The sequence below is a fragment of the Tachyglossus aculeatus genome, chromosome X1 (assembly GCF_015852505.1).
Source record: "Tachyglossus aculeatus isolate mTacAcu1 chromosome X1, mTacAcu1.pri, whole genome shotgun sequence".
NCBI classification, from domain to species: domain Eukaryota; kingdom Metazoa; phylum Chordata; class Mammalia; order Monotremata; family Tachyglossidae; genus Tachyglossus; species Tachyglossus aculeatus.
The window spans coordinates 75,630,194-75,650,826 of record NC_052101.1 but is presented as its reverse complement, the minus strand read 5'-3'; the positions used below and the strand labels follow the sequence as shown (position 1 = coordinate 75,650,826).

The following is a 20,633-nucleotide window of genomic DNA, read 5'->3' as shown; positions in this document are numbered from 1 at the left end:
GCTTTGTAAAAGATACAAAAACCGGGTGTCATTTAAAACACAACAGTTTGGTATTTAAGAAAAAGTGGTCTATGTAGTTATTTTGTATTTTTTTTTAATTGTCAAGTGAAGCAATTGTGATTTCACATACTTCAGGTGAACATTTCATTTTATATTAAAACAGACTTCAATCTGAAGCCCAAGTACAGGTAAAATATTAAAACTTAAAAAAGTGCCAACAAGATCATTCCAATACAATAAATGTTAAAAATATATATTTATTTAAATTTGCAGATGCTTCACGGTTACAGACTATCGTGACTTAAATAAGACGGGAAAATAGTTGAGAACATGAAATATTTCATCAAGAGAATATAAACTGTTAAGTTTATGAAACAGAAAAATTCCACAACAGCCTATTAAAAATGCAATTGCGCTTATTTTTGCCTTGACTATGGCCTTGAAGGTTCATTATTTACATCTCAGCTAGCCGGAGAGGATGGTTTATTGGAATCTAAGTTTTGACTATAAACAGATAAAAAGTAATCCCCACCTTCTTGGCTCTGGCTTGACACAGGATATGCCGTTCCCAAAAAAGTCTGATGAGTGAGCACATTAAGATGGCTGAACTGATGGGACATGCTTAATTGTCTACTGGGGTAAACCTCAAAGTTGTCTCCTTCAGAGCTTGCTCTGGCAACAGGAGTAACTGGCGGCATCTCGTCTGAATCCATTTTAGGAGTCTTTTCCTCTAACACACTTCTTTGCTCATCAGTTGGCAGCTGCAATTCAGTTGGAGAGCACTCTTTCTGACTGGTTGCATGTGATCCATTGGTGCCTATCTCCAATCCTTCTGAATGAGAACTGCTGCACACTTCTATGGGAGAGATTTCATCCCCTGAATCCAGAGACATGTCCTCTTCGTCCTTTTCGGCGCTTTCTACAAGAGCTACATTTAAAAGAAAAAATCCTACTCTATTGAAACATACAATGTAAGCTTAAAAGCTACCAAATTACTCACATAGTGAAATGCTTCGGGTTTGCAAGTCCAAAATCCCTTAAAGCTTGGTCTTCTGCCACTCGTTCACTTACTCATCAACCCTCACACTTAACCTTTAGGTGTGAAGGTCCAGATTTTCCGATGCTAAAAGCTTCTGCGAAATGCGTTCACGTTTAATGTTGGGAAATCCCAACCCCCAGCTCCAAAGGGGTTAATGTCAAAACGGCATCTAAAGTTATACGGTAGTTCAGTATTTGAGAATGCAATTACAATATAATGACATCTCTGTGCTTTTGGATATGGTCTCGAATCTATCGGCCCTATTACCAGCCCATACTAACATTTTCCCATCTGAGAGAAAACTATCGCCTTATCAATTTACACTAAACCCCCTTAGTACGACTAAGAATATGTGAATGTATTAAATATACCCGCAGTTCTCGACTTGAGACTTTTTAAGTTACAAATGGCACTTAAAACGCTTCTAAATTTACACTTTATTCCAGCTTTATACCACATCGGTTTTGACTCTACGGCACTGGCCTCCTTTACGGCATTAGCTCGGAGACATGGGTGGGGGATATTTGGGAGAAGGATGGGGTGCAGACTAACAGGAAAACCATTTTAAAAGCTGGGATGGAGATGAGAGAGGGGAAGGGGGAGAAGAGGAGTTAAATTTAAAGAGAGCAAGGTAGAATCACCAGAGAAGGTTCAAATGTCCATTTGGCTTTCGGTAAAGTTCAAATAAAGCTCCTCTATCATGGGACTTCTCTGACTCAATATAACTACATTATTAATAATAATAATCTGTGGTCATCTGTGAAGCGCTATGTGCCAGGTACTGTACTAGGCACTGGGGTGGATACAAGCAAATAGAGTTGGACATAATCCCTGTTCCACATGAGGTTTACAGTCTCAATCCCCATTTTACAGATGAAATAACTGAGGCACGGAGAAGTGAAATGACTTGCCCAAGGTCGAATAGCAGACAAGTGGTGGAGCCGGGGATTAGAACCCAGGCCCTTCTGACTCCCAGGCCCATACTCTATCCACTAAGCCATGCTGCTTCTCCCAGTTTAGAGCTTAACGTAGCTCTATTACTCATCTATAATAGATTGAGTACAGAATTCTGGGTAATCTTGGTAAAAATAGGATGCTCAGGTTTATTCAAGAACTAATTCTCCATTTATAACATTGTTCCTTATGATACAACTAGTTCCTGAAAACTGCCCCATAAAGTCAAAAAGTTGTAAGTCCAAGGGGCTGCAACCTAATGCAACCTATTTCAAAGCTTTAGACGCCTAGGCTTTGGAGTTGGCTCCTAAATACCACTCCTTCAGCTCCAAATCTATTTTATTTCTGCCTGCTACTCAAGCCACCAGCTTCATGGGTGAACCAACAAAGCCACTCTTCTCAGCTTTGGTGGACCATTCTCAGTTGTGGGAGTGGCAGGTCATGTAGAAACACAAGCTGGTCACCACAAATGACTGAATGACCAGGCTTTCGACGTGGTCACATGCTAATACCTCCTCTTACCCCAAAAGACCAAACTCAGAATATGTGCTTTAATATTCTTAAAACGGAGGTTCTGCTTTTATACACCCATTTTCTCCTATCTGTAAGAACTCAGGAAAAACTTTTCTAGAAAAGTTACCTGACTGAGGCTCAAGACTCTCATTAGCACCATGTAGGGGAAGGCAGTTTTCTCCGGTGTCAGAATTGTGGTATCCCACGAGACTTTTAAAGTTTAGCATGAAGTCCTCAGGTGTTGCAACTACTATTCCACTATCAGCATAACTTGAAAATGCCTTGGTATTCTTTTCTGCATAAAGAATTGAATAAAATAAGAAACATTCTTCTGTCAAAGCCTTTATCCAAAAGTATTTTCAGTCAATCAAGTCTCGATAGCCAAAGAATGCACATTTCACCTGTCAAGAAGACAACGTGTCTTTGCTGTATATTCTGGGCCTGAAGTCTGATGAGACAGTCCAGTTCAGGGGCATTGCGAGTCTGAGAGTCACAGTCATGGTATGAAAGAATCTCAACCAGATATTTCTTCTGATAGGCATTCAGAAGTGTCAGGAGATTTAGGGCCTTAGTGTTCAATCTGTAAAATTAAGCAATATCGCAATCTGTATTTCTAAATCTTTTCATTTATAATTTCACATCATTAATCATTTTTAATTTAGCCTTATGTTAAAACGCTAAATTTAACAAAATATCAAAGTTTTGGATTTCAATTTAGAGCGTTTTACACGTGTCTGACCTTGCTCATTTTAAAAATGTGCTCAATCCCCTAAATATAGTATGTACATTGAGCTACATATTTTTTCAAGTGAATAAAGTATTTTCTAAGTGGATCTCAAATTAAAGTTCACTCTAAGTAAAAAAGGATCTTACTCTGGAAACATAGCTTTTAAAAATGAGAACTTAAAACTACATAGGGGAAATTTCATCAGTGTAAGAGGAAAAAGACTGATAGGCAGGTATACAATATCCACTGGTAAAATAACCTTGGACGTCCTAATTATTTTGACCCCTGAATACAGATGATTCTCAAGTGACGTAGAACAAACTTTTTTTGTCTGTACATGAAGAAATAGGAATAAATTTAGTCACTTAACCAAAGTCACTTGGCAAAGACTAAGACTTACAGCACCTGTCTCACAACACTGAAGATCTAGTGCTTACCTGCCAAGTTCCTTGAGTTTTTTCTGCATCTTACAGTGTATTTTCCATCGCCACTTGCCATCTGGAGTATTTAATTCCTCAAGAAACATCAGGAATTTTTTGAGGTTGTCTGTTAGAGTCAAAGTGATTTAATTCATTAAAAATATAGACAAGCCAACATAACTAGTTGTTCTTATTCTTTTCCCTTTTCAAATGTTATTTTAACTTTAAACTTCATGTTGTAATTTTATGGTTGTAGTTGGTCTATAATTGAAATACTCTTTAGTCTAAAAGTACTCATCAACTTTTAAAAAAAATTACAATTACTTCTAGAATGTGGGTGTTATATTCCTGATGAACGCAGAGTTTAAGACCCATGTCATGGTACATGCACACGCGTGCACACACACACGTTGTAAGCATCCATGTGATTTTTTTCAGATATCACACTGCATTCTACCCATATGCAAGCTGCAGTAAAAACATTCCCTAATTCCAGAATGCTGTTCTATCCAAAACTCATAGTCAAAGTATGCATTAATTGGAAGAGCTGGGTGTATATATAAATTTAATACACTGCACTACCTCCATCTCCTGGTATCATATCAGGACTGATATGATAAGCTTGTAAGAGGACTGAGTTGGAAACCTCATTTTCATGTATCATATTAAGTATCCGCAACATAAAGGCAACTAACACCAGTTAAAACCACCATGATCTTCCCTAAACCAGAAGCCCTCAGATATTGAAGGTATCCTTGACTCTTCTCTGTCTTTCAGTTCTCCCAATCAATGAACTGCTAAATCACGCCAATTCTTTCCACCCAAACAGCTGCCACCCTGGTCCAAGTTCTTGTCATATCACAGTTAGTCTGTGTCAGCTGCTTCACTGGTCTTCCTCCCTCCGGCCTATACTATGTGCTGCTGCCTGGATCAACTCCTTAAAATATCACTCAACACATATCTCTCCTTGCCTCAAAAACCTGTATCTCCTTCCACTTCTGACAAAAAGTCTTCGCAAATGGTTTCATGGCTCTCCACCAGTTTACTCTAACTTAACTATCAGCGCTCTTCATCTGCTACTCTTCACTCTTCCCAACTTCATCTTTAAAATTTTACCTTGCTCAGCACTCTGACGTATTCCTCAGGTCTGGAACTCCCATTCCCGCTCTACTCCCCAAAATCCACCAGGCCACAGCTCTCCCCCATCTTCAAAGCCCCTCTAAATGATTCCAGGAGGCTTTTCCCGATTGATTCACAACAACCTAGTCATGTCAATCCAGCAGCCTCTCTTCAGCATTTATGTACATCTGTGTATCTGAATATTCAATTAATTTACTCAGCTCTTTCATCCTGACATACATCTACTACCTTGTATATCCTTGTTCTTCCTCCTACTCCCTCAATTCGTAAATAATTTTTGTCTGTCTCCCACATTAGATTGTAAAATCCTTATGGGAAAGGAATGTTATCTTAAGTATTCTCGCCTAAGTACTTTATACTCAACAGGTGCTCAAACACAACTAATTAACGGGTCATTCATTTTTGAAGGGTGGGTTAAAGAGACATCTTCAATACTATAAATTTACTATTCAATATAAAATGAATTCTTAAAAAAATGAATTCTTACCAACTGTGACAGATTCTGGGTTAAGAACAGATTCATCGGACACAATAAAGCCTCCAGAGACAAACAACTCATTGTATGTATGGTTTTTCACATCATCCAAACTATCAACACCAGCAAAACTGACACAAGATAGCCTCTTCAAAGTAACTAAGCCAGGAATCTGTAAATTAAATAGACAAACAGGATAAAAGGATAGGTAAGAAATGAGACTACAGAATAAAACAGAAGGCTAGGTCTACACTAGCATATTTCTGGATTATTCAGGACAGAAGTTCTCAAAATATTAGTCAAAGAGGAGCACTACGTGAAACAGGTCTTTTTATTTTAAAGCCCATCAACCAATCTTAAAACAATAAGCAATTCACAACCCAATATCTTTATATACCCTTACATACCACTCTGCTGCTGAGATCTACCCTCTAGACCGTGAGTTCACTTTGGGCTGGGAACATGTCTACCAACTCCCAAGCGCTTAGTACAGTGCTCTGCACACAGTAAGCACTCAAATACCAACCGACTGATCTACAATATTTATTGGCATTTTTCTCAAACCTTAGGCACCTTAAACCACTTTATGTTGCAGGCTATGTAAACTATTATTGCCGGCCGCACTTTGGGAGCGCTTACTGAATAACTGACCTAATGCCCTAAACACAGTACAATTACAATTTGGGACCTTAATTATTAGAATAATATACACCCAGTTCTCCTATAATGCAGGGGCTGCATTCTTGCAGAACCCCACATGAAGGGAAACTTGCACTGAACTAGTCTCACTCCAAGGTCAACGCCGTCGCATGCACAACCATTTCTTTTCAACACCGCACCGCGGTATGTCCAGACAGACGCATGTTGTCAGAAGAACATTCCCCAATTCTGCCAAGTCCTAGCCAAATCACGCCATGAAAACCCATTTTAAGCGGAACTGAGTGTACTAGCAGACCTGACCTAGATGAACTGTACTGAAAATGAATTTGGTCAAATTTTTCAAAAATTCAACCCACTGATAAAAAATGCCTCACCCACATCCCTGAACTGTCCTGGGCGAAGATAAACGTGTAGCAAAAGGCCACTGCTGTCCCCACCTTTAAAACCCTACTAAAATCATATCTCCCTCTAGGAGGCTTTTCCCATCGAATCTCTCCTTTCCCCTACTCCCTCTGCTTGCCCTAAGCACTTGGAGCTGTACCGTTTAAACACTTGCTATTCACCCCACAACACTCACGAACCTATCTATACTTGATGTTAATGCTTGTCTCCCCCTCTAGACTGTAAAACAATAATTAATCATAATAGTGGTATTTGTTAATCACTTACTATATGCCAAGTACAGTACTAAGCACTGGAATAGAAACAAGATAATCAAGTCGGTCACAGTTCCTGTCCCATATGGGGCTCACAGTCTAAGTAGGAGGGAGAGCAGGTATTTAAGCCCCATTTTCTGAGGAAAGTGAGGTAAGGCACAGAGAAGATAAGTGCCTTGCCCATGTTCACAGCAGGCAAATGGAGGAGCAGGGATTAGAATCCAGGTCCTGACTCTCAGGCCTGTGCTCTTCCCACTAGGCCATGCTGTTTCTCCAAGATGAATGAATCTCTGGCACTAGCCAACTGAAAACTTCAGAAATGGTATCAAGTATGTCTTAACAATGAGATGCCTATAAAGAGAGGGGTAATTATTAGTGATGAAGTTGGCTAATCTTGGTCCTCTTTTCAGAAATACGCTTCTCTCCTTCTACAACCCAGCCTGCACACTTCGCTCCTCTAGTGCTAACCTTCTCAGTGTGCCTCGACCTCGCCTGTCCTGCCACCAAACCCTAGCCCACATCCTGCCTCTGCCCTAGAACGCTCTCCCTCCTCAAATCCGACAATTACCCTCCCCCTCTTCAAAGCCTTTTTGAAGGCACATCTCTTCCTTAGACCTTTCCAGACTAAGCCCCACTCCTCCCACCTCCCATTCCCTTCTGCGTCACCCTGACCTGCTCCTTTTGCTCTTCCCCCCCTCCCAGCCCCACAGCACTTATGTACATAGCTGTCATTTTTATTTATTTCTATTGGTGTCTGTCTCCCCTCACCTCTAGACTGTAAGCTCGTTGTGGACAGGGAATGTGACCACTAATTATTGTACTTTACTCTCCCAAGCACCCAGTACAGTGTTCTGCATATAATAAGCACTCAAATATGACAATGAATGAATGAATGGTATAACCACGTATGGCGGAGTTCAAGCCAGGCAGAGATTCCTTCACTGATCAGCACTTCACTCTGACCAATGAGGGAAGGTTTGATATTTTGAGGTGAAGATGGAACATGAATTATTGAGGCATCCTCAGGAATAGTCAGCTAGAAACAGGAACCTGGGACTAGTCTATAAGAGCTGATGGGCCTATTTATAGACAGATTCTTTCATGAAGGAAACCTAGTGGGGCATTTGATCCAAGTCCAAGTAGACACTGTAGAAGGAGAAAAACCTTCATATTCCAGGAGATGGCAGGCTCGTTCCCAGAGGGGGAAGGGCAGGGCTCATCTCTGATTGATGAGTTCAAGCCTGGAAGATGTGACTAGTGACAGAGATCTCTATCCCTTATCAACTTTACTGAGGGAAGAAAGGCAGAGGCAAATGAAAATGAAATATTTTTTACTGCTAGAGTTAACTTACAATGATAAACACCAACAAAATAGGCCACTGCAGAGCTCTACCTGGAGCTTTCACACCCCTATCATCCTTTCTACTGTTACAATCTACAGGTTGAGCAGTTAGGTCGGGGGTGGGGGTGGGAGGGGGAGATGCTGCCTTAAACTAGAGCTATAGAGGAAAAAACCAAACAATATGCCCCTGCAATTGAGAGAACAAAGATTAGTGTCTATTGAGCCTGAAGATGGCATAGTTTTCCTTGTATTGTCCTACATCACATATACAGTGATCAGACCATAATGTAGTAGCCTCACATAAGGACCTCCAAATTGGGGCTCCACCAAAACAGAAGACCCTGGGCTATACCAGCATTGACTGTTTATCAACACAGGTCGCCTTCTTACCAGGAAGACACTGGTGGCAACTATAACTGATCCTACAGATTTAACCCAGATTCAAGGGATCTAGGTAGAGGATAGACTGGGTGAGATTCCCACCTGAGAACTCCCTCTGAGATGAACTGAATGAACGGGAAGCATTAAAAACTAGAGCTTCTAGCAGCAGCATCACCAAGGCCTAAACTGTAGGTGTGAGAGGATGTGTTGTCTGAGCTGTTTAAGTAGGGAAACAAGGAAGGATACTGATTTCCTTCTCCCCATTTCCAGCCAGAAGGTCTTATGGTGAAGGCATTGGGGAAAGGAACATCTGCCTTGATTCAAAAATGAAATCAGAGTTTGATTTCAGCCTTGAGGTGGAAGAAAACAAATGGAGAAGGCTGACACTGGGCCTTTACCTCCTTGAATTAGTCAGTTTAAAAGCTTAGAAAGAACCTAGCAGAGGGCTGATCTGCCACACAATCCCATCTTTGGAAAAAAAAGACTTTGTTCAACCCAGAGAATAGAAGCCCTCAATGCAATACTTTATCTGGAGATGAAAAATTCAACACGCATTCTCTTTCATGGTTTTTCCACATACTTAAATACAAGTATGGAAAAGTGCCTACTTTTCTAAGCTTTTTATAGGCACTACTACTGTTAGTTAGGCCTGACCTTGTGGATGAAACTTGCAATATCTTCATTTTGGATGATGATCAACAGCTTATCTAAAGCTGATCTTCCTCCCAAAAACTGCTCTGGATGACACTCCATATTTCCTAATTTGGTAAGGTATTCCTGTTGAAGAAACACATGGGTATTAAACTGCCAAGGAACTTTTCAAAGTTAGGATTTTTTTAAAAAAACTTAATACTAAAAATACAAATTTTATTTTAAACAAAACATTAAACACTAAGTAGACACTGACAGTCAGGAAGCCCCAGGAACGGAGCATAGGTCTGTCCCCAAGAACCAAAAAATCAGGGATAAAAGGGGGCCTCCAAAGACTATTCGAACCACTCTCATTTCTGGGAAGGCGAACAGCAAAGCCATCAGGACACAGATGTTAGATGTTATCTATTCATTTTCTTTAAATAATACCACGTGCTGGAAAAACCACAACTATCACTGGTCATCTATTCTAGTGTTTTATCTCCCCAACAGTCAGTCTTCTCTTTGAGCTTCAGCTGAAGCAAGCCCTTTCAGACACCTCTAACTCACATTCCATTCCAAGGAAACAGGAGAGGGCATTATTATTCCTATTTTACAAAGAACCCAAGTATAGAAATGTTAAATAACTTGCCAATGTAAGTCAATCAACTCCATTTGTTGAGCATCCAGTGTACATTGTAATATAGTAGAAGACAATCTCCATGCCCCAGTATTCTAATAAGCACCAGAAAGCAAAGTGTGACTCCACTCCTGGCTTACACTTAATCAACTACATTGTTCTGGGCCAAGAGGCAATTCTGAAGCTACGAGAGAGCTGGCTCATCTCCTTGTGATAGCCTATGGAGACCACATCGTAACCACAATGAATTCCGCTCCCAAATTGAATGCAAAGAAGTAAGAGGCAGAATTCAGCAAGTCACTAAAACCTCAGAAGGGTTCCAGGGGTATCTGGTAAATGCTCCTTTCCATCATTTGCCCTCTCCTTTACAAGTGCCGTTTATAATTTCATACTTGTATGTCCATTTTATCCCTTTGGCATGACTTGCCCATGGTAAAAGTGACTGAGTTGATCGAAGACATTAGTCGATAAACATGAGCATGCCAAAAAGATCAATTTTCAGAGAAAAAGCTGAGGGTGGGAGACCATGACCATGTGAAAGGGAGAACACACAACGTCAGTACTAACTAGTTCTGCTATCAATTTGCCGGGAAGGCTATGGGCAAGTAACTCTACCTTTTTAAGGCTCCCCACATTCATGCCACTTGACAGCTGATTATTCTTAAGCCTTTATAAAGGCAGTTTGAGAAGTCAAGACAAAATAATATAATGGTGCTATCATACAGCTCTGAGAGTTCCCAATTTCAAGACTGGTTCTTAGATCAGAAGAAAAAAAAAAAAATCACAAAACCCTGCCAAGATTCCTTTACTCCAACTCAAGTATCTCCCTCCACCTCCCCACCAAAGCCCACACTTCTGAAATAAATGTATGCCTGAAAGTTTATGTTAAATTACCATAAAACATATAACGTTACCTTTATTTCTTTACAAAGAATATTTTCCTCTTCTTCATGAATGTAAAATTTCACTGTGTTTTTCTGCACATCTTTAATGATTTTGACCAAGCTGTTAAACACTTCAGGTTGCAACTGGCTTATAAAATCTGACAGAGCTGGTTGAGTAGAAATGCTTAAATTATCAGGTGATTTTGGTGTTTCTTTTTCTGTTGGTTCCAGAAAAACCTCATTGGGTGCAGTGGCATCTGAAGTCAATATTATGTCTGTGGTATTGTTTACCTGATCCAGTTCTACTTCAGCTAAACCCAGAGTTGTGGAGGAAGGCTGCTCGCTAGCCTCGAGATCTTTCACACCATCACTATCAAATGGCCCTGGTACCAGCGTGGTGTTATTATCACTTGATGAAACTTGTACAATCAGGCCTTTTGGAGGGCTCAGTGGCAATTCAGCAACTTCATTTTGGGTTTGTTCAGTACTAATATTGACTGGTGGTATATTTCTTTGGTAGGGTGTTGGCAGGGTAACAATATCATTCAGTTTCTCATGAAAGCTATTTACATACTGCTGCACCCCAACATCAGAACCCTGGGAATACATAGACTTAGAAAATTTTAATGCTCTTCCTTGGGCCGAAAAGCTGGGTGTGGATAGCCTTTTGACATTTGGAGTATTATTTTGCCCCAAAAATTCTTCAATCTTCCTTGAAAAGACATTATATTCTTCTAGCATTATATTCTTTATTGTTCCCCTCGGGCCCTGGGAAACTACAAAAGGATGTTTTGTTGCTAGCACACTCTGTTCTTCAACTTTCTCCACCTGACTTGTGGACACTCCATCTTCCACTGTCCCTTTGAGTGTGTCTGAAAATGGAGAGTATGGAAACTTGTAATCGGAACTTCTTTGTCTATTTACTACACGGGGATCATTAGGAAAGGCATCTTCTGGTGGCAGATAAACCAGTTGTTCCTCTGGTGATTTCATACCTATGCAGGAAGAGTTCATTATAAGAACATCCAAACAGACTTACAAGAAATGTACACAGTAGAAAAATTTTAAATACTGCCCACTCCAAATCTTCTGTCTCTAAAATCAAGACACCCTACCGCAAAATATTAGGGTACCAAAATTTTATGAACTATACATGACTATATGATTTAAGAGTAGAAAAGTGGAATGGCTTGGTGGAAAGAGCACGAGCTTGGGAGTCAGAGGATGTGGGTTCAAATCCCAGCTCCGCCACATGTCTGCAGTGTGACTTTGGGCACGTCACTTAACTTCTCTGTGCCTCAGTTACCTCATCTATAAAATGAGGATTAAGACTGTGAGCCCCACATGGGACAACCTGATTACCCTGTATCTATCCCAGCACTTAGAACAGTGTACTTGGCACATAGTAAGCACTTAAATACCATAATTATTATCACCCCCAGATTTTTTTTTTCAGTTTAGATTTGAAACTATCAAGACGTAGCAGTCCAATTGCAAAAAAGAAAAACTTGCAAAACATCTAGAATACATGAAGAAATATTGTACTCCAAATGTTATGCTGCGTTTTGGCTATCTGAAAAGATTCAAGGTGTGCAGGAAGGGCAAGACTGAAATCTACAAGATCATGAAGGACAAGACGAACACAGAATTGAAGTCAACAAATTCCACAATAAGGGAAAGAACACCCATAAGGGTGGTGGGTTCAAAAACAAAATGAAAAACTTCTTTTCACAGCAGGTGGTAGCATCGAGACTATTACCACAGTAAGTTTGTTCATGCAGAAAATATCAGTACACTCAAGGGGGGAGTTGGACAAATTCATGGATGAGGAGTCCATAAAGTGTTACTACAGGGAAAGTTAGGGATGTTAGATTATACCTATCTAAACACTGGATGGACATCTGGGACAACAGCCATCACACTCCTCAAGAGTCCAACATTGGAGATGCAACACTGGGCTAAAAGGACCATTGGTCTGATGCTGTAATATGGTACTGCTTATGCTTTGCCGTTTCAGTCTCCAGGGAAAAGACACCCACCAAAGGTAAAGGGAAGAGTGAAGAGGAAGAGTAGCAACAACAAAAAAAGCAGAATAGTGGGGGAAGGGGCAGGATATTGAATGATAAGGAGGAAACAAATGGGGGGGGGTTGCATGGAAACAGTCATAAAAATGATAATAGTGTTATTTGTGACATGCTTACTACGTGTCAAGAACTGTACTAAGTGCTGGGATAGATATAATTCATTTATTCAGATTTATTGAGCACTTACTGTGAGCAGAGTACTGTCCTGAGCTCTTGGGAGAGTATAGTATAGCAATAAACAGACACATTCCCTGCCCACAACAAGCTTAAAGTCTAGGACTGTAGGAGGGACCGCAGGTACTGAATCCCCATTTTGCCGATGCGGGAACTGAAGCACACAGAAGTTAAGTGATTTACCCAAGGTCACACAGCAAGTAAATGGCAGACCTGGAATTAGAACCCAGGTCCTCGGACTTCCAGGCCTGTGCTTTTTCCACTAGGGCACACTGCTTCCCTAGCTTGTGAATCTCTTATGGGTATGAGCTGGTTCTGAATTATTAATGAGAAGACATAGAGACTAGTGAGAAGAAAGTGTTTTCCTTCTACAGTGTTTGTGGTAGAACTCCAGGTTAAAGTGCTCGAGCAAGTGCTATATTGGAGCAGTGAATAATAATGATGGCATTTACTAAGCGCTTACTATGTGCAAAGCACTGTTCTAAGCGCTGGGGAGGTTACAAGTTGACCCCACAGGGGGCTCACAGTCTTAATCCCCATTTTACAGATGAGGTAACTGAGGCACAGAGAAGTTAAGTGACTTGCCCGAAGTCACAGAGCTGACAATTGGCAGAGCCAGGATTTGAACCCATGACCTCTGACTCCAAAGCCCATGCTCTTTCCACTGAGCCATGCTGCTTCTCTGTGAAGGAATCAATGCTCAGTTTCCTTGCAAGCTCCTTAAGGGCAAGGATCACATGAGGTCCTTCTCAATAGCTCATGCAATCCTTGGGCTCTTCTACAAGTCAGAACTAGCTACGGTCCTTATAGTCATAGTAAAAATTTTTTAAAGAATCAAGCACAATTTCTGCCTACTTTTCTTACTATCTGCAACTAGTGAGTTTATGAAAACAAGGAACTTTCCTGTAGCAAAATCATGTAAGAGTAGCCTAAGAGGAGGAAAAATCCCACTAAGATCACATTAGGTTTACACTGGCAACCCTATATTTACATCAAAATCATGGTAAATTCACCAAATATGCTTGAACATGTTAGCTAACCATCCAAGGGAAATTCTGAATAGATTTAGCTTATAGTTTACCTCAATCGCGCCCACATTTTTTCCTAAAAACCACAATTTTCTATGCATGAATATTTTTCAAGAAGAAAATCAATTCCTACAAAGTCAGTTTCTATTTACTGAAGTGTCAAATTCACACTATATATACACTGTAATGCAAGCTCATTCAATGCATGTTCTAGAATACAAAATGGCAACTCACAGAAGTGACTGGTCTTCTAGCAAAAACCCAAATTAATGTACGGATATTTTCTTCTAAAGAAGTTCTTGCCCAAAGGACTGGATGCTTGATTTTTTTCATATAAGTCACAATTAACTGCTTCAAGAAGCTTCCACTATGGTAATCTCTGCCCAAAGGACTAGTGATGAAGTATAGGATAGAAGAAAATCCTACCCACTATATTAAGCTTCCTAATTTTTAAGATACTTCTCCCACATAATAATTTCATTTGGATAATGCATTTATTAAAATATGCAGGACAAATCTGAATATTCTAAATCTATAGTTTAAACTTCCTCACATGACATTTGCTACACGGTGGTTCTACTCTCTACACAGATTTGTGCTTAGATTTTTTCTAATCAAGTCACAAACACTTCACACTCCTTATTTGCCCAATTTGAGGGAGCCCAAAGTGGGAATCAAGATCCAATAGCTTGCTTCAGCACTTCATAAATAGTGACTGCTGCCTACCAGCCATTTCCCAATTTATGTTGCTGTTTCTAAAGAACAACTTTACTCATGTTGAAGGTTTCCACTATTGTTAAAACAAGACTTTAATATGTTGTTTCCATTTAGGTTATGAGCAGGGCAAACAGAATTGTTGGGCATCAATCCCCCCATCACCAGGATATGGGGGCACTACAGAAGCTTGAAAGTAGTCCATTCCTAACCAAAGACTCAGTTCCCAAAGCAGCTAGTAAACCTACGGAATCTGTTCCTATAGGAAGTTGAGGCAGAAATTATCACAAGGTCCAAGAGGGACTTGGATGAATTCATGAAGGAAAGTTCAGAATGTTAGATGGTACACCTATTAGAGTGGCCCTATGCACATCCTGTTGGAGACAGAAAACTGGGCTGGATCGCTACTGGTCTGACCCAATAATGGCATTTACATTATGCAACTGCTACTAAAATGTTTTCCATGGTTTTTTTTTTAAAAAACAACAACAAAAAAAACTTAGTACTTACCATGCTCTGCCCATTAGTTTGATCAAATGTGACCTAGTACCCACTGAAATGTGAAGTTTAAGGAAAGCATATCTCTGCTTTGTAAGTGGAAAGTGGAAAGAAGTAGATAATGACACATAAGGAGTTCTACAAAGGCATCATCATTCACGTCTATGCTTCTGGGTCCCAAGACTCAAGGAGAAACAAAAAGTGCACTTAGGCCAGATGCCAATCATCCAAAAGGCAATTGAAATGCTGGAATTTCTTCATTTTTCAGTTCAATTTGGATCTCTGCCTACCTTACCTCTTATCTTCGTACATCTAGGTCAAGAAAACCTAAAATGAAGTTTGACAGTTTATCTTTTGGGGGGAAGACAAGGTAACCACCAGAAAGGCTTGCTCAAATGACAATGGAAATGAGAATGTCTATTGCTTTTATTCTTCCAAATCAGAAGTTGATACTAAATGTTCCAGAAGAAAAGGAAGATGCACTTGAATGAAAGAAGAAAGCGACACACCCACTACCTAGCAGTAAGAGATAACGACCTCTTCTACCATGTTCTTCAAAAGAAACTGGAGATCATAATGAGAATGAAAAGTACCACAATCAGACTGAATTTAAAGACTCTTGGTTAAACCATAAATGGGACCCAGACACCTCTTCACTTAGTCTTAAAATGTTTCTGTTACCTGGACAGTTTTAAAACTATAAGACTGTCCTGTCATTCCAAGACATTCTTACACAGGAAGAAAATTTACTTTAAACAAATGTGATAACTTCCTTTGCCACCCACTCTCCCCAACACCAACTGAAAGACTTGTATAATTGCTTCTTACCAGAGACTCCAAATGACAGGTTAAAAAAAAAAAAAAAAAAGGTGATGGACCTCCTCAGGAGAATATTGAGGGGCAGAGTTTAAGATGAAGAAAATTTAAAGGTTCTTTGGAAGGATTTCTCTTAATGACTAAGTGCATATGATACATCAATCCACTGATGATCAAAAAGCCTAAGACTGCAGGCTAAGAATAACATTCAAGGTTTGCTTCCAACGAAAGGATTCCATTCACACCATGGTCATACCTCACTGACATGTTATCAGAAAAGCAGACTGCAGTTCTGGGGCAGAGGCATACTGGAAGAAATTAAAGCAAAACAACTATCCTTCTCACCTGATGTTTGGTTATCATCATGCTTTCCCAGTTGATCCTCTGGACTTCTTCCAGTCCCTCCTGAGGGAGAGCAGCAGTTAGCATTTATAGATTTTCTCTGAAAGATACTAGCTATTTTACACCTTTCAGACCACCCCAAAATGCTACAAACACATTAATCCTATTGTCAAAGTTAATACTGGGGCAGAACATAGAGATAAGATGCTTCTTTCTTTTCAATTTAGGAAGAACTCCCAAGAGAGCTCTTAGATAGAAGTCTCATTTAACATACAGCCTAGAAGATGAATGAATGCATAAGCTAGAAGGAACGAAATGTAGAATCTTCACCTGCGATTCCACTGCCAAAAACTACAGGGGCATAATGTAGACACATAACCATATTCACACATAGCCAGTGAATACAACAGAACACCCCACTTTTCAGCTGGTAATATAGGTATCTTGGCTACCAACTCCAGGATCTCTTACCCTTCCTAATAAGGCCCCGAGTAGAAATCATTGCCAACTACAACTAGAATTCTTCAAGTAGCAGAGCCTTCCTTGTATGCCTCTGCAGGCCTAACAACTAATCCAAGTCATACGTGCACCCTCTTCTTTTGGTAAAATATTTGCCTTTTTCCCCCCTCACAGAATAAGAAGACTGAGTAAAGAGAAGATGTTCTGAATGAAAGAGCAGACTGACCAATTTTTGTTGTTTGGTGGGTTTTTAGAAAATAAATGAGAACCAGAAGCTCCTATTCACAAGTAAGAAAGTTCATAGACCCTCCCTGGAATTATCTGGAAACCTGACACCTTCAAATTATCCGTTTATTGTTCAACTGCCATCCCATTCTTCTCCTCTCACAGCTAAAGTTTTCCTAGGCAGTTGGGATTTAGATAGCTCAGGTCATCAAGAGATAGGAGAAGTGTCTCTAAGATGTCTTATGCTAAGAAGTAATTCCTGGATGGCTTAAGTGGGTTTAGTGAAGAGGAAACTTATTCGAGGAGGTACAAAAGACAGTGTTTAATGGAAAATTATGCAGTGTTGCTTCATATGTGTATCTCCTCACTCACTGAAGGTGAAAAAGCTTTGCCAACAATTTATCAGGTCATTCATTCCAGCAACAAAAGACTGAACTCCTGCCACAAGTGGATAAGCCTCACCTTAAGGTTTACAATCAAATTTTTACCCATGCCTCTTGCAGACTATAAAAATCAAATAAGACATTACTTAAGAGATACAAAATACACACAAAAGTGACCCAAGAGTGGGATCTAGGAAAGATACACACCTTTAGAAACTGGCTATTTTCCATAAGCTCAGACTTAAGGCAGGCTAGATCAAGCTACTTATTCTCACCTGTAATTGGAATTAATTTCCAGTGCATCCCAGCCTCTCCATTATTTGAGCTGGAATGCTGCCTATGGTATCCGTGTTCGACAGGTGTATTAGGACATGGACTGTAGCTATCAAAACTACTCACGCTCCCAGAATTTGGATCCTAAAAAACCAAAAAACAAATCAAGATCACAATTTTTCTCTTAAAAGAATTAAGGTGCACTTACTTAACTGCAACTACTTAACTACTATAATTACTTAACTATTGCATGGTGATAATTTAAAAAGCAATAAAATATAATCAGTAATAACAACATGTGTAAATTAAATGATACTTAAAGGAAACCTGGATGCTTTGTGACTATGACCCAGATGATGTTTCTTCCTAAGCCTTCCTCAGTAACTGAAAGGGGAAAGTAGTATTTAAATATTTTTCATTTGCTTATCACTACACAAAATGCAGAATTTACATAAGTTACAAGAAAAAATAAAGCATCTTTTAGAACAAATACTAAATTAGGCTTTTTGAACTTCAAGATCACCATTCAGTATTATGTACAAAGCAGGTGAGGGAGCACTGGAGCCAGCAGTGGCAGTTAACAAGGGACTTCTGCTTGGAGCAGTTAGGAGTTGGATTCTCTTCCAACAACCATCAACAACTGTCAACAACTTATTGTAAAAATTAATGGTTTATGGTGACATTTACCTTGTTTAATTTTTAATGTATTTTAACTTCATTCTCATTGTTCTATTTATCAGTCCTTCCCCCCACTTAGGTGGAGCTCTGTGTGGGAAAGGGACCATGCATGATCTAAAAATTGTCTATTTACCTCAACACTTAGAACAGAGCTTTGCACGTAAGAACTTAACCGCCATTATTACTATTCCAGTGCCAATAGCACTTTCACACAACCCCTTTTGTCCTTCCTTTCTCTTGAGATAAACACTGACTTGAATTTTCTTAGCAGCTGTTTGGAGCGAAAACCCACATGTTTTATGGGCATTTCTACATCTAGGCATGAGCAGCATGAGAAGCAGCTTGACCTAATGGATACAGCATAGGCCTGGGAGTCAGAAGAACCTGGGTTCTAATCCCAGCTCCACCACAAGTCTGCCGTGTGACCCTGGGCAAGTCACTTTACTGGGCCTCAGTTACCTCAACTGTAATATGGGGGTGAAGACTGTGAGCCCCATGTGGGACAGGGACTGTGTCCAAACTGATCTGCTTGTGTCTACCCCAGAGCTTAGAACAGTGCTTGGCACATAGTAAGCACTTAAATACCATAATTATCATTATTATTATTACTATGAGGCTGATGGCACTAGGAATGCTGACACAATCATTTAGCCACTTAGCCTGTTTGTGGCAACATCAAATTTAAAGCCAAATGAAAACTTGAAATCACATGGCTAATTGTGGAATATACTGTACAAAAATTGTTAATTCCCATCACATTTTCTTGACCACAAATTAAACAGTCAAGGAGACCAGTCAGAGAGACGAAAGGAGTTCATTGTCAAGGGAAGAGACAACGGCTAGAGAAGCCAGCTAATTCCGTGTGGGAAATCCCTGCCACAATCATAAAGTGGTTTATCACAAAGGCCATGTACTAGGTGAGGCAGAGGTGGGAAAATAGAGCAGCAGGCAACAAATGGTGAATGATGATACATGAGGGAGGATGCATCTTTACTTTCCTTAAGAAGAATTCAAAATAAATAATTTTTTCACCATTACAAGCAGCCCTAAATAATAACTCTGTATCAAGAGAGATCCAATTAAGAGAGCATTTTTCCTTTTTTTTTTTATAATAGTGCTTACTTCTTTCAACTGCGGAATAAGTTCGGTCCCTATTTTGCTGGAAGAAACCCTTAAGTCAACATCAATGGGATATTTCAAACACAATGTATCAGTTTCCAACATTTCTGAGCAATGTGGATCCTTAAAATTCACATTTTCCACTTTTGCAGCACTAAGCTGTCCATATTCTTCATTTTCCTTCATAGGAATAGGTTCATATTCGTATCTTTGCCTCAGATCTTCATATGACTCATCGGCACTCAATCCTAAGGCTTGGCTGACAGAACGGGCCAGAGATGAATCCAATTGTCCTCCATTAGCTAAAGTTTCTAAAAGCAATTTAATTAGTCCATGTGTGTCAGTAACGCCAGAGTCCGAAATATCTTGCTGTCTCATGTCGGTATCGTGTCCGCCAAGTCCACTGATAAGTGAGAAAACAGACTGTGGAGAGTCTGATGAACAGCCCCCTTTAGGAAAGGGAAGGGAAGGTGGGAAGAAGAGAGGAGAGGAAAAAATGTTTATCAGTGACAAATTTAAAAATATGAATTTGTTAAGAGTACGACAGCAAGTGTGTACATTTACAATTGTCATTTAAGTCTTAGCATTTTATTTTCCTCACTCAGAACCTAGCTTTATCTAAATAGTTGGTATTTAGGTGCCAAAAAGATACTATTAAACCAGCAAAAATGATGCAACATGGCTAAAGTGTGCAAGACAAATTTAAAGACCAAATAAAAGATTTTAGAAGTACTTATTCCCTGGAGATTAAATATACCAGGAAGCAGTAACAGTGAATTTGTATTTAATTTGTCAAAGCAGTTTAAGAGCTCCCCAAAAAGTAAACAATGTCTATTAGTACTTTCTGACCAACTGTGCACCTCTCCTCTTCTTCCCTGGGAACACTTTTCAATTCTCATCCTCCTTTAAAGACTGTCCCCCTTCACTCTTCATTACTCTTATTAGCCATCTTCACTTTCACTCCCTGTTCTGGCATGCATGTTGCTAAAATTAGCTTAAATTCCATGTAAAAGTCAAGCATTTTCCGCTAAAGGAAGTTTGGGAACAAAGCCAGACCAAATTGGGCCTGAAAGCAGTAAAAACAAAACAAAACTACCTGACCTCAAATTCCAGCTTTTGGGGTCTACAAATATAGAAGATACCCAAAAGATGGAAGAAATCAAAAGTAGGAGAGAATTCAGTGCGGGTAGGCCACCATGGAGGTAGTCTAAGGTAGTGGGCCTATAAACATGTGTTTTCACCCTTTTTACAATAATAATAATAATTATGGTGTTTGATAAGCGCTTACTCTGCGTCAAGCACTGTTCTAAGCGTGGGGTAGATAGAAGTTAAACAGATTAGACACAGTCTTTGTCCCACATGGGGTACACAGTCTAAACA

At 39.8% G+C, this 20,633-nt stretch overlaps 1 protein-coding gene across 5 annotated transcripts in view; it reads right to left on the bottom strand.

Annotated features, from left to right (window-relative positions):
• Window positions 1–225: 225 nt before the first annotated feature.
• Window positions 226–20,633, bottom strand: part of TASOR (transcription activation suppressor) — a 57,219-nt gene continuing 36,811 nt past the window's right edge. The window contains exons 16-25 of one of the 5 annotated variants that reach the window (XM_038771986.1): window positions 19,257–19,702; window positions 17,459–17,600; window positions 16,120–16,179; window positions 10,491–11,455; window positions 8,961–9,083; window positions 5,280–5,439; window positions 3,671–3,779; window positions 2,908–3,086; window positions 2,634–2,801; window positions 226–928 (exon numbers count right to left, since the gene is read on the bottom strand). In XM_038771986.1, the coding sequence (XP_038627914.1) occupies window positions 462–928; window positions 2,634–2,801; window positions 2,908–3,086; window positions 3,671–3,779; window positions 5,280–5,439; window positions 8,961–9,083; window positions 10,491–11,455; window positions 16,120–16,179; window positions 17,459–17,600; window positions 19,257–19,702 (2,819 nt within the window). In that variant the 3' untranslated portion in view covers window positions 226–461. Of the gene's footprint in view, window positions 1,209–2,633; window positions 2,802–2,907; window positions 3,087–3,670; window positions 3,780–5,279; window positions 5,440–8,960; window positions 9,084–10,490; window positions 11,456–16,119; window positions 16,180–17,458; window positions 17,601–19,256; window positions 19,703–20,633 lie in introns of all 5 variants that reach the window. The other 4 variants (XM_038771988.1, XM_038771989.1, XM_038771990.1 and 1 more) reach the window with 4 other exon arrangements.